This window comes from Lutra lutra, chromosome 5, assembly GCF_902655055.1.
Source record: "Lutra lutra chromosome 5, mLutLut1.2, whole genome shotgun sequence".
NCBI classification, from domain to species: domain Eukaryota; kingdom Metazoa; phylum Chordata; class Mammalia; order Carnivora; family Mustelidae; genus Lutra; species Lutra lutra.
The window spans coordinates 49,238,348-49,252,549 of NC_062282.1; the positions used below are offsets into that span (position 1 = coordinate 49,238,348).

The 14,202-nt window shown below is 37.6% G+C and overlaps 1 protein-coding gene across 2 annotated transcripts in view; it reads right to left on the minus strand.

Moving 5' to 3' along the window:
* Window positions 1-7,948: 7,948 nt before the first annotated feature.
* Window positions 7,949-14,202, minus strand: part of SOX30 (SRY-box transcription factor 30) — a 31,663-nt gene continuing 25,409 nt past the window's right edge. The window contains exon 5 of one of the 2 annotated variants that reach the window (XM_047731874.1): window positions 7,949-9,069. In XM_047731874.1, coding sequence (XP_047587830.1) covers window positions 8,688-9,069 — 382 coding nt within the window. In that variant the 3' untranslated portion in view covers window positions 7,949-8,687. The remainder of the gene's footprint in view (window positions 9,070-14,202) is intronic. The other variant, XM_047731875.1, reaches the window with a different exon arrangement.

Below are 14,202 nucleotides of genomic sequence, written 5' to 3' on the forward strand. Positions count from 1 at the left end.
AAGTGTTTATGTCATATTACATGAAAAGAGAGAGAGTCTACAAGGGGTTGTATCTTAAGTTCCATCTCGTTTTTGTAACTGTGTGAGTATATGTGTGAAAGAATCTGCTGAAATACATGAACCAAAATGATTAATGAACTATGATTAATTATGAATGCCTGGACTACAGTAATTTTTAATTTTTAAGGCATTTACTACTCTGTGTTTTTTCCAGTAATCATTGTTACTCTTATAAGCAGAAAATAACGATAAATCTATTTATAATTAGAAAAAATACATGCATAACTATATTTTCACAGAAGAAGTTACAGAAAGAGAGTACTTATGGAAGAATTTGGGACTTTTCTGTGTTTTCCTAATTCACGCAAAGGGTACAATTTATTTGCACAAAGAAGTTTAGAACAAGTACACCTCAGCTTTATATTAAGGCATTTTAAGAAAATGTCTGAATATTTCATAACTAACATCTAATGATTCTATGCCTGTACAAAATTGAACTTCTCCCTGGCAGACCTGAGTTCTTTTCTTCCAACAAGGAGGAACTGTTTGATGTGAGACAAGTCAATGGCTGTTCTCTGGGTCTCAGTTTCTTCACCTTGTGTTTTTCATGAAACTCAAATGGGAAAGCAAATTGTTCTGGTTGGCTTTATACAAGTGTCAGGAGGTGGTAATGGCTACTACTCTCCCAACAATTATACCATCACATCTTAAGGAGGAAAAAAAGCCAACACTAGGGCAGGTAAACACCTGAGTAAGACAAATTTATTTCCCTCCCAATCATGTTCTCAGGGTTGGCCTTGTTCTAGCAACCTGGAGGTGTCCCAGAGACATTATAAAACAGAGTGGGGAGGGGGATACTGTGTGCCGTCGCTGAAAGAGAAGAGGGAAACACAAGGACACAACTACTGCTCATAATATGCTTCCAGCATTGTGCACAATCATTAATCCTCAAAAAAATGAGATATGTGAGATATGTATAATTATAATTCTTATTGTCCAGGAAACAGGTTCAGAAAGCTGAAGTTACTTGCCCTATGTCACACGGTTCCAGAATGATGGAGCAGGACTCTTTTCTAATTATGTCTGATCCCAAAACTTGCAGAAATTCTTAAACATTATTCTTTACAGTATCACTAGAGGTAAAAAATGCACATTGTAAGGAATATTCAGAGTTTCAAGAGTTGACTGGCTCCTTGCACCACAGGAAGGAGACTTTTTATATGTCCCTGTGATTGTCAAGACTAATATGCAAGAAATAAAAACCTACCACCATTGAGGAAAAAATGCTTGAACTAGCTAACTGGCTCAAGAACCAGTATAGGCAGGTATGAAGCAAAGCTCTGTGGTGACTGGAACCAAAGACTCCGGATTCTCTCTCTGTCTTCCTTCCTCTGCTTCTGTGTTGGTATCACCCACTCCTACCAGAGATGTGCCTTACCCCAGAGAGAGGAAACATGGCCATGGATGTCTCCAAAGTCACTTCTTAGAGAATCATTTTTGATGAGGGAAGGAAAGCTGTCCCACCATGTCCACTTAGAAAAATCCATGTGAAGGCTCTAACTGGCCTGTTAACTAGCGCAACCAGTCCAGGACCCAACACTGCATCCAATGCACTACTGTGATTGCCTGCAGCAGAGAGAGCCACTTGGCTTCAAAGGATCTCCACAAGAACAGGTAGGGAGTGATAGTCCCAGGAGGGAAAATTTGGAAGTCCACCACTGTGCTCTGGGAGGTGGTGACAAAATTAGGGATGAGTTGATGGCCCTTTTAATCCTGCAGCTTCCTTTCATGTTTTCTTTTACCCTAGGCTAAATCAGGCTTCCACATCTGGTGGAAGAGAGTTCCAACAATTTGCAAATTCCAGCTGAGGCAGATTTTATTCCAGAATTGTTTGTCAGCAAGGGAAACATGGTAAAGCAGGATGAGTGTTGAGTTTGGAGGCAGAAAGACTTGAGTTCAACTGTCAACTCTTTTGCTAACTTGCTGGGTTGCCTTGGATAAGTTACTTCACTTCTTTAAGTCTCCAGATTTTTCACTGGTTAAATAAAGATGATAACACCTATTTACAAGGTTCTCATGAGAATTCAGTGAGATAATCAAATAAAATATCAGATACAGTGGCGCATAGCAGGTGCTCAACAAAGTGTAGCTTTTATTTAATTAATTCCACAAATACTTAGTGAGCATGTACTACATTGTAAGACACAGTGTTGGGTATCAGGGATCATGAATCAAGAAAGAAAGACAAGGTTTCTATTCTCCTGGAGCTTCTCACAGCAGGGGTTGGTGAGGAGAAAATAAACAAGGAAATAAACAATATAGTTACAGATGGTGATAACTACTTTGCAAAAAAATGAAATTGTTTCCATACTTATAACTGATAGAAAACCCTCCTGTTCGATCTCTCTCTCCACCCTTTTATCTATGCATTGGGAGCCATTCTCAAGGAGTTCAGCATTTACAATAAGCTTGAACTTGGAAAGGCATTAAACCCTGGGCTCCTAAGGGACATGAAGAGGAAAGGAAAATGGATTGTTGATAGGAAAATCCTGACACTCTTCTACAGGATGTCCAAGTGCCATTTTGTCAACCTCTGCCTGGTAGGGTCCAGAATCACCTGGGGGAGCCTTTAAAAGATAGTTCCCAGTTCCCATCCCCCAATGTTTAAATTATGGTGGTCTAGGGTGTTTTTTTAAGCTTTTTTTTTTTTTATGGGCAATCAGATGAGAAGCATTCTTGCCAGCCAGTCTATGAATTCCATTAGTCACCAAGGTTGAGAATACAGAGCTGTGTCTATTGCTCTGCTTACTACCATATGTTTATGTTTCTAGTTTCTAGGATATTTGTGCCTATTGGGCCTCAAGGGGTTCAGAATCTAGCAGGAGATATGAACAAAGGTGTTGTGGGAATATAAAGCAGGAACAACGTAGTCTGTGAGGGTTGAAGAAAACTGTATGGAAGGGAAGAATCCTGGATAAGTTAGAATTTGGTTCAGCTGCACATGACAGAAAACACAAAATTATAGTGGATTAAACTAGATAGAAATTTTTCTGTCACATAAAGGTCTTGAGGAAAGTAATCCTTTATGGTGGTATGGTGTTTTAGATTCCTCTCTAGTTTTTTTCCTCATTCTCATCATGAGGCCTAAACAGTCCAGGATGATTGCTCAGATTCCAGCCCTCACTTCTGTATTCCCTCCAGCAAGAACGACAAAGGAGCAAAGAAAGGCATAACCTCTCCATTTAAGGGTATATTCTGGAAGTTGCACATGAAAATTCCTTTGACATCTTACAGTCCAGAACTTAGGTACATTCAAGAAGTGAAACATAGCTAAAAATATTAAGTTCTTTTACCAAAAAAGAAAAGGAAAGCATTGGGAGACAACTGGAAGATCTCTTAGCTGAGATATTAAAAATGATTAGCCATTAGGGAGGGTAAGTCACAGAGTAGACTCAAGAAGAGCATACTAGTGTGTCTCCATTAGCAGGATGGGACACCATGTCACACTTTTCTTTCCACATGCTCTGTTCATCATCCTTCATATTGGGACTCGAAGCCCCCCTAGAATGAGCCTATCTACCTGGCCATTCAGTGCTCAGTTCTAATATGACCTCTAAAATGATATCAAAACCCCCATGTCACTGGAATAATGGTTGCTTAAAGGTACCCCCACTCCTTTTGGTCTGTGAGAGAGCTCACTTTGAAATCACATCATTGAAATTACTAGGACAAATTACTGAAACCAGTTTGGAAAAAACTACAATCCTAACTCTTTCATGTGGTTAATTATGGCACATCTGCCTGAAGCAGTGTTATGCAAGCATGAAAGGTAATCAATTATAAAGTCAAAGAATATGAAAAATAGCTCATGATAAAATACTGAGGAAGTACACATAGTGTGTGCATATGTTGTGATTCTAATTATGTGAAAGAATGTGTATATGGACAAATATTAGAAAGAACATCATAAAACAAAAGCAATTGTTGGGTGGATGAAAGGTTTTTCTTTTCTAAAAACCAGTGTGGTTACATTACCTTTATGGCAGATAAAATTTGAAATAAGTCTCACAAACTTTACATGCTGTCAAATGTAGGTATGCTGAAGAATTACCTGAGGAGCTTATTAAAACTTCAGATTTCTGGATTCTAGCCAGAGAGACTGTGATTCTATAGGTCTGGGGAATGACTGCATTCTTACCAAGCATCCCAGATCATGTTGTGGGAAGTGATGCACTGACCACATTTGAAAAACTGTACTAGTTAGTGTTTCAGAGAACGTAAAAAAGTAGTATAGAGTTGAGACATTATCTATGCTAAAGTAGCCCAACTTTGTGTTGTTTATTGTCTAAGTGAGCTCCAATGAGCTCAGCCCCCCCAGACAGTGTCTCAGGGAACACAGGCAAATGCTTAGAGTTTTGAAGATATTCCCTTGAAAAAGAATACATGTAAGATGCTGTTCATTATTTTTAGAAATAAAAATTTTCCTGGTTTCAGAAAAGGAGCCAGAGATATAAGGGTCTAGCAAGCAGAACCCCCAACTTCCCTACGAGAATTCATCACTTGGTGGAAAGTTTACAAAGATTTGTGTATGTTAAAATTATCAGAAAGGAGACAGGAGATAGGTAATGTTGCATCAAGTAGTTAGAAAGCAGAATGTAGAGACAAAGGTTACATATCTGTCCAGAGGATGTGGAATTTTTCATCAAGAAGAATTTGAATTGTAACTCCTTATACACTTTTTAGAAAGCTGATTTTATTATGAAGCCTTTGGAATTCCTCTAAAATTCAAAAAGTTTAAATGATTCAGAAAGCTAAAAATATGATGTGCCTCAGCAATCTGTTCCAAAATGTAGGCCAGAAATTTTTCAGAATTACCCTGCCCACATCAAAATTATACTGCTTTAAAATAGTACATGTAGTTCATAGAATCCCCAGAATTTCAACTTCTGTTCTAAACTACAACTTTCAAATGTAGCTTATAATTTTTTTTGGCTCAGGAACAATCCTACTGATAGCTGGTTTGCACTGTGGAAAATATACTTGTATGGGAATTTAGCACATTTGCCCACTTGAATTCTTGGACGCAATATCAACTTCCATTAAAGAGTCAGTTTAGTAGAGAAAGGCAACTCACAACTATAAGTTTCAGTTCTTTACCTTTTTAAGATCATCAAATACTTTGTGCAAAAACAAAACAAAAAAAAACAAAAACCAGTTTATTTAGCTACTAACGCAGGAAACCATATGTGAAGTTAACAATTGAAAACCAAAGCCACCAGCTATAATTGTATTAGCAACTTCCAAAGTGGATTCTATGAGATGTTAGCAGACATCAATAAAACAAAAAAGGGAGTCTCAAGCCAGTAAGTTTGGGTAGCACTGAGATAAACTGTTAAACATGATTCTTCACTGCAAAACTTTTGACAACCTTTACAATGATAATGGGCATTCACAATCTGGAGAATTGTGGGGAAATAGCGTGTTTCCCAAACTTAAATATTGTCAGAATCTCTAAAACGCTTGGGTTCCAACTAACATATTTAAAGAAACACTGCTCTTGCCTTTCTAAATTTGATAACTAAGCTCTTGAAAATTGGGATTATATTTATTTTTGTTTTATATTCACAGAGAGCAGTTTTCTTAATTTGCAACTAGCCAGAACAGTTTTGTCCAAAGCATAGAAAAGTTTGACATTTTAAACATATTGAAATTTCAACACACTTTTAAAGAAGGCTAGTCTTATTACAAATATAACCTCTGATTTATAAAGACAAACAAGGCAATGAATCCTATTAGAATGTGCTCATGGCTCTAAGCTTAGAGAATTTCACTCTGATGACTTGGAGAGGCAGATGAATTAGTGTCAATGGGGCAGGGCTTTGTTTAGTCTGTAGATCTCTAGTCTGAGTCAACTGTGATTTAAAGAGCTAGAAATGAGCAGATAGGGGCATTTGTAGCTAAGCAGGGTTATTTGCAATTGGGTGACTTTTCTACATAAGAGCTGTCCATATTTTCCAGCCCAAATTATACTGTGGATCTGTACAGAATCTAAGCTCCTGACTTCTGATCCCAGTACTGTTGCTCATCCTAAAACAGCCATTAAGGAGAAGGAAGGAAGGAATTGGTGCTGCCGGGCTAGTCTGAAGACAGGTAGTTAGGAAACACTAAACGATGCCCTATAACATTCACCTGTCTTACAAAGGGATTCCTCCAACCAATTCGTTTATAAGAATAAGGTCTGTCGGGGCACCTGGGTGGCTCAGTGGGTTAAGCTGCTGCCTTCGGCTCAGGTCATGATCCCAGGTCCTGGGTTCGAGCCCTGCATCGGGCTTTCTGCTCAGCAGGGAGCCTGCTTCCTCCTCTCTCTCTGCCTGCCTCTCTGCTTACTTGTGATTTCTCTCTGTCAAATAAATAAAATCTTTAAAAAAAAAAAAAAGAATAAGGTCTGTCATCAAAACCCAGTTTAGTCACTATGCTGTCATTAAAATGAGATGGGATTGGGGCATCTGGGTGGCTCAGCGGGTTAAAGCCTCTGCCTTCAGCTCAGGTCATGATCTCAGGGTCCTGGGATCGAGCCCCGCATCGGGCTCTCTGCTCAGCGGGGAGCCTGCTTCCTCCTCTCTCTCTGCCTGCCTCTCTGCCTACTTGTGATCTGTCTGTCAAATAAATAAATAAAATCTTTAAATAAAATGAGATGGGATAAAATGGGTCAAACTGTCACACACATTTTTCCTTCATCAATTGTGAAGACAACCAGATGTTGCTTTAGTTCCTACATGATGTTACATGTTTGCTCTCTCCACCAAGATATTCGTTTTGCTCTTTAACCACATTGAAGTGACATTGCACAGAGTGATAAAGAATATAAAATATAAGAATAAAATTTTTATTGGGTAGAGGAAATCTTAGATACAATTAAGTATAAGGCTGATGAAATGTATTAACAACCTTTCCTTAAGGAACAAATGCAAACTTAGTAAAGGAAGAAGTTGGAAGCTTAGAACAGCTTTCCATACAAAATTTCCAAGTAGTTTTAGTAACAAAATCTCAATTTGCAAAAATTATACAGATCACTGAAGGAAAAGTATATTGGTTTGTGGCTACTTCTGATCCTCAGTTCAGGTGCCTTGTAGATCTCTTCTACCATGATCCCAATTCTGGTGGTCCTGATCCTGTTCTAAATAGGTTCTTTCCATCCATAGTGGACACTCACCACAAGGACACATCACAAGAAAGATTTTTATTGCTCACGTGAATTAAACAAATTCCATGTGCTCTTACACATGAACTCCATGGTTTCAGAGACAGCTGCTTGCACCAAATCTGGAGGAGCTCTTCCATTTGTGGGGGTGCTTAAGTCACACGTACACACATGTAAAGAGTTTGGAAATGGCATCAGAGTATGTGCACAACATCTTTGTTGAAAAAGTTTCAAGTTGCGGGCGCCTGGGTGGCTCAGCCTTTAAGCGGTTGCCTTCGGCTCAGGTCATGATCCCAGGGTCCTGGGATCGAGGCCCACATTGGGCTCCCTGCTCAGCGGGGAGCCTGCTTGTCCCTCTCCCACTCCCCCTGCTTGTGTTCCCTCTCTCTGTGTCTCTGTCAAATAAATCAATAAAATCTTAAAAAAAAAAAGTTTCAAGTCGCATGTAAGCTAACAGGTGGGTGCAATTCTGGAGACTATTAAGTAAAAATAAATTATCTGGGGGCACCTGGGTGGCTCAGTGGTTAAGCCTCTGCCTTCAGCTCGGGTCATGATCTCAGGGTCCTGGGATCGAGTCCCACATCGGGCTCTCTGCTCTGCGGGGAGCCTGCTTCCTCCTCTCTCTCTCTCTGCTTGCCTGTCTGCCCACTTGTGATCTCTCTCTGTCAGATAAATAAAATCTTTAAAAATAAATAAATAAATAAATAAAAAATAAATAAATTATCTGTATGTGGTATGGAAACCATCCTCATTTGAACAGTACTTGTTTTGTTTATTTCTATCCCGCAAACAGAAAACATCAAACAAGAACAATTTTATCTGTGTTTATTTAATTATAACAAAAGTAGAACAATGCATACCAAATGGAAAAATAAATCCAAAAAAGATGATGAAAATGTTTAGGAACAGAAATGGCTAATTTAGCTGAAGGAATTACCCAAGTGCCATGAAAACATATTTGAAACTTATAATTGGTTATTAAAGTAAATTAAATTTAGTAACTGAGTCTCAATTCACTACTAAAAATTATCAAAATATTTTCAAACTGTTACATAAAAACAGACAATATCCATAAGTATTACATAAACACCAAACAAAAAATCATATGAGAAAAATAAATAAATGTATCCTGAGATAAAAATACAAATCACACTTGTCATGCCAGATATATACTCCCTATCCCCACAATAAAATTGTGAGGATTCAGTATTTTGCACATTCCAAGATAAAGTAATGATAATATATGTTGATACAAATTTCAGACACAAAAATAAATTACTTCATATCTTAAATATTCCTATGATGAAACATCAGGACTCGTTTCACTAATCAAAACTTTATGAAGGTATAAATTATGTTTGATTTGACTCCTCAAACCATGGCTGACAACTCTCAGCAAAGCATTCTAGGCTCTTTTTTTCTCACACCAACTGACCCAGAATATATTTTAAGAAATGTTTATTTTCTGTGCATATTTGTTTTAAAATTATAAATTCCTGAGCACTTTTTCTTCTTCCTCCTCATCACTGTCAGTGACATTGACTTGCTGGATGCTAGAGGGAGTTGATGTTGGGGCTGTGAAGACGTTCTCCAAGGCTCCAATGTCCAGCTGAGGCATGGGATTTAAGTATTCTTCCCCACTGTGGCTATGACTATTATAGTAAGAGGTCCCATCCATGCTCTCACAACTCCGAGAATCTTCACTGTGTGTGCGTTCATCTGGATAGTCTCTAAAAGGATAGTCTCTATTTAAAGCTGAAAACATAGCCTCGTGTTTTTGGTACCTGTCTTCATAATAACCAAGGCATTCTGGCATTGAACTTGGAAAATTTCCATAGCCAAAGGGAGGCCGACTATAAGGGCAGGTGCTGTAGCAGAAAGATAAAAAAGGAATTAGATCATACCTTGCTCCCATGCTGACTTGCATACAGACTAATTGAGCAAGTTTAACTGCACCCTCTTTGGGGCCTGGAAAGTGCCCAAGATAACTTTCTGCAACCACTTCATGTATTTATCTGCACTTTTACTGCTACCAAGTCCCAACATAAAGTAAATGGCAAAGTAAGCCTGTGACTCACCAGAGCTAGTATCTAGTATCAGCCTTGGGCTTCTTACCTTTGACAACCCTGACAAAGAAAAATTGCTAATCTGGGATTTTCTCTCATGACACCATGTAAGATTTTGGAAATGTAGGCTTGTGTTATATTGTGCTAAAAATCAATGCTTAGTAAGTAGTGCAACAATTGTTTTTACTAGTATTTGAAACAAAACTTATGGGGTGGGGAGACATATAATTGAGTTGGAATCAATACTCATCAACTGCATTTTTCACAAAACTAGAATAAGTAATTCCTAAAATCTGAATGGAATCATAAAAGATCCTGAATAGCTGACACAATCTTGAGAGAAAAAAAAAAGCTGGCAATATCACAATTCCATATTTCAAGACATACTACAAAGCTACAGTAATCAAAACAATATTTCACTGGTACAAAAATAGACATATAGATCAATAGAACAGAATAAAGAACCCAGAAATACATCCATGATTATATGGTCAATTAATTTATGATAAAAGAAGCAAGAATGTACAATGGGGAAAAGACTGTCTTCAGTAAATGGTGCTAGGAAAACTGAACAGCTACATGTAAAGAGAATGAAACTGGGCCACCTTTGAACACCATACACAAAAATAAACTCAAAATGGATTAAAGACCTAAACGTGAGGCCTGAAACCATAAAAATCCTAGAACACAGGCAATAATTTCTTTAACATTAGTCGTAACAACATTTTTCTAGATATGTTTCCTAAGACAAGAGAAACTAAAGCAAAAATGAATGATTGAGGGGCGCCTGGGTGGCTCAGTGGGTTAAGCCGCTGCCTTCGGCTCAGGTCATGATCTCGGGGTCCTGGAATCGAGTCCCACATCGGGCTCTCTGCTCAGCAAGAAGCCTGCTTCCCTCTCTCTCTCTCTCTGCCTGCCTCTCCGTCTACTTGTGATCTCTCTCTGTCAAATAAATAAATAAAATCTTTTTTAAAAAATGAATGATTGAGACTATATCAAAATAAAAAGCTTCTGCACAGCAAAGGAAACAATCAACAAAACTAAAAGACAGCCTATGAAATGGGAGAAAATATTTGCAAAATGACATATCCAATAGTTTCCAAAATATTAAAAAAAAAACTTCTACAATTCAACACCAAAAAACAATCTGATTAAAAAATGGGCAGAGGACCTGAATAGGCATTTTTCCAAAGATATATAGATGGACAACAGACACATGAAAAGATGCTCAACATTCTCATCACCAGGGAAATGCAAAGTAAAACCACAATGAGATATTATCTTACACTTGTGAAAATGGCTGAAGTCAAAAAGACAAAAAAATAACAAGTATTGGCAAGGATGTGGAGAAAAGGGAACCTCATATACTGTTGGTGGGGATATAAACTGGTACAGCCACCATGGCAAACAGCATGGAGATTCCTCAAAAAATTAAAAACAGAAATACCATATGATCCAATAATTCCACTATGGGGTATTTACCCAAAGAAAATGAAGACACCAATTCAAAAAGATATACTCACCCCTATGTTTACTTTAGTATTGTTTATAAAAGCTAAGAAATGGAAACAACCTAAGAGTCCATCAATAGATGAATGGATAAAGGAGATGTGTTTTATCATGAATGAAAGAGGAGAGATCACAATCAACACTGGCTAAATACAAACAATTATAAGAACATATTATAAGCAACTATATGGCAACAAATTAGGCAATCTGGAAGAAATGGATGCATTCCTAGAAATGTATAAACTACCAAAACTGAAACTGGAAGAAACAGAAAACCTGAACAGACCCATAACCAGCAAGGACTCTGAAGCAGTAATCAAAAGTCCAGGATCAGATGACTTCCCAGGGGAATTCTACCAAACATTTAAAGAAGAATTCATACCTATTCTTCTGAAGCTGTTTTCAAAAATAGAAATGGAAGGAAAACTTCCTAACTCTTTCTTTAAGGCCAGCATTACCTTGCTCCCAAACCCAGACAAAGACCCCACCAAAAAGGAGAATTACAGACCAATATCCCTGATGAACATGGATGCAAAAATTCTCACCAAGATACTAGCCAATAGGATCCAACAGTACATTAAAAGGATTATTCACCATGACCAAGTGGGATTTATTCCTGGGCTGCAAAGGAATGCTCAACAACCACAATATCAATCAATGTGATACACTACATTAATAAAAGAAAGGACAAGGACCATATGATCCTTTTGATAGATGCAGAAAAAACATTTGACAAAGTATAGCATGTTTTCTTGATTAAAACTCTTCACAGTGTAGGGATAGAGGAAACATACCTCAATATCATAAAAACCATATATGAAAAGCCCACAGCAAATATCATTCTCAATGGGGAAAAGACTGAGAGATTTTCCCCTAAGGTCAGGTACACAACAGGGAGGTCCACTGTCACCACTATCGTTCAGCATAGTACTAGAAGTCCTAACCTCAGCAATCAGACAACAAAAGAAATAAAAGTCATCCGAATTGTCAAAAAAGAAGTCAAACTCTCACTCTTTGAAGATGACATGATACTCTATGTGGAAAACCCAAAAGGCTCCATCCCAAAATTGTAAAACTCATACAGGAATTCAGCAGTGTGGCAGGATATAAAATCAATGCACAGAAATGAGTGGCATTTCTACACACTAACAATGAGACAGAAGAAAGAGAAAGTAAGGGGTCAATCCCATTTATAATTGAACCCAGAACCATAAGATACTTAAGAATAAACCTAAGCAAAGAAGCAAAGGATCTGTACTCAGAAAACTATAGAACACTCATAAAAGAAATTGAGGAAGACACAAAGAAATGGAAAAACGTTCCACGCTCATGGATTGGAAGAACAAATATTGTGAAAATGTTTGTGCTACCTAGAGCAATCTATACATTCAATGCAATCCCTATCAAAATGCCATCAATCTTTTTCACAGAGCTGAAACAAATAGTCCTCTAACAGTTGTATGGAACAAGAAAAGCCCAAATAGCCAAAGGAATTTTTAAAAAGAAAACCAAAGCTGGTGGCATCACAATTCTGGACTTCAAGCTATGTTACAAAGCTATAATCATCAAGACAGTATGGTACTGATACAAAAACAGACATCTATTCAATAGAACAGAATAGAGAACCCAGAAATGGACCCCCAACTTCATGGTCAACAAGTCCTCAACAAAGCAGGAAAGAATATCCAATGAAAAAGTGACAGTCTCTTCAACATATGGTGTTGGGATAATTGGACAGCCACATGCAGAAGAATGAAACTGGACCATTTCCTTACACCACACACAAAAATAGACTCAAAACAGATGAGAGACCTAAATGTCAGACAGGAATCCATCAAAATCCTAGAGGAGAACACAGGCAGCAATGTCTGTGACCTCAGCCACAGCAACTTCTTGCTAGACATGTCTCCAAAGGCAAGAGATGTAAAATGAACTATTGTGACTTCATCAAGATAAAAAGCTTTTGCACAGCAAAGGAAACAGTAAAAAACAAACAAACAAACAAACAAAAACAAAGACAACTGATAGAATGGAAAAAGATATTTGCAAATGTCTTATCAAATAAAGGGCTAGTATCAAAAATTTATAAAGAACTTATCAAACTCAACACCCAAAGAACAAATAATCCAATCAAGAAATGGGCAGAGGACATGAACAGACATTTCTGCAAAGAAGACATCCAAATGACAACTTGGAACAGTTGTCAACAGACACTTGAAAAAACGCTCAACATCACTTAGCATCAGGGAAATACAAATCAAAGTCACCATGAGATACCACCTCACACCAATCAGAATAGCTAAAATTAACAAGTCAGGAAATGACAGATGTTGGTGAGGATGTGGCAAAAGGGGAACCCTCCTACTGTTGGTGGGTGAAAGCTGGTGCAGCCACTCTGGAAAACAGTATGGAAGTTCTTCAAAAAGTTTAAAATAGAGCTACCCTATGACCCAGTAATTATACTATTGGGTATTTACCCCAAAGATACAAATGTAGTGATCTGAAGGGGCACATGCAACCTGATGTTTATAGCAGCAATGTCCACAATAGCCAAACTATGGAAGGAGCCTAGATATCCATCAACAGATGAATGGATAAAGCAGATGTGGTGTATATATACATATACAATGGAATATTATTTAGCCATCAAAAAATGGAATCTTGTCATTTGCAATGACATGGATGAGACTAGAGGGTATTATGCTAAGTGAAATAAGTCAATCAGAGAAAGACAATTATCATACAATCTCACTGATACATGAAATTTAAGAAACAAAACAGAGGACCATAGGGGAAGGGAGGGAAAAATAAAACAAGATGAAACCAGAGAGGGAGAAAAACCAGAAGAGACTCTTAATCATAGGAAACAAACAGGGTTGCTGGAGGGGAGAGGAGTGGAAGGATGGGGTAACTGAATAATAGACATTAAGGAGTACATGTGATGTAATGAGCATTGGGTACTATATTAGACTGTGATGAATCACAGACCTGTACCTCTGAAACCAGTAATACATTATATGTTAATTTTTTAAAAAGATGTGTTTTACACACACACACACAGGAATATTATGCAGTCATAAAAAAGGATGAGATCTTGCCATTTGTGACAACATAAATAGACCTAGAGGGCATCTATAACAAGTGAAATAAGTCAGACTGAGAAAGACAAATACTATATGATTTCACTTGTAAGTGATACCTTAAAAAGTAAATAAATAAACAAAAAGCAGAATCAGAACTGAATACAGAGAACAAACTGATGTTTACCTCAGAATGGGAGGTTGAGCAAAATAAGTGAAGGGGAGTGGAGATACAGTCTTCTAGTTATAAAGTAAATAAGTCATAGGAACAAAAGGTATAACATAAGCAACATAGTCAAGGATACTATAATAGCAATGTTTGGGCTCAGATGGCAGCTATACTTAT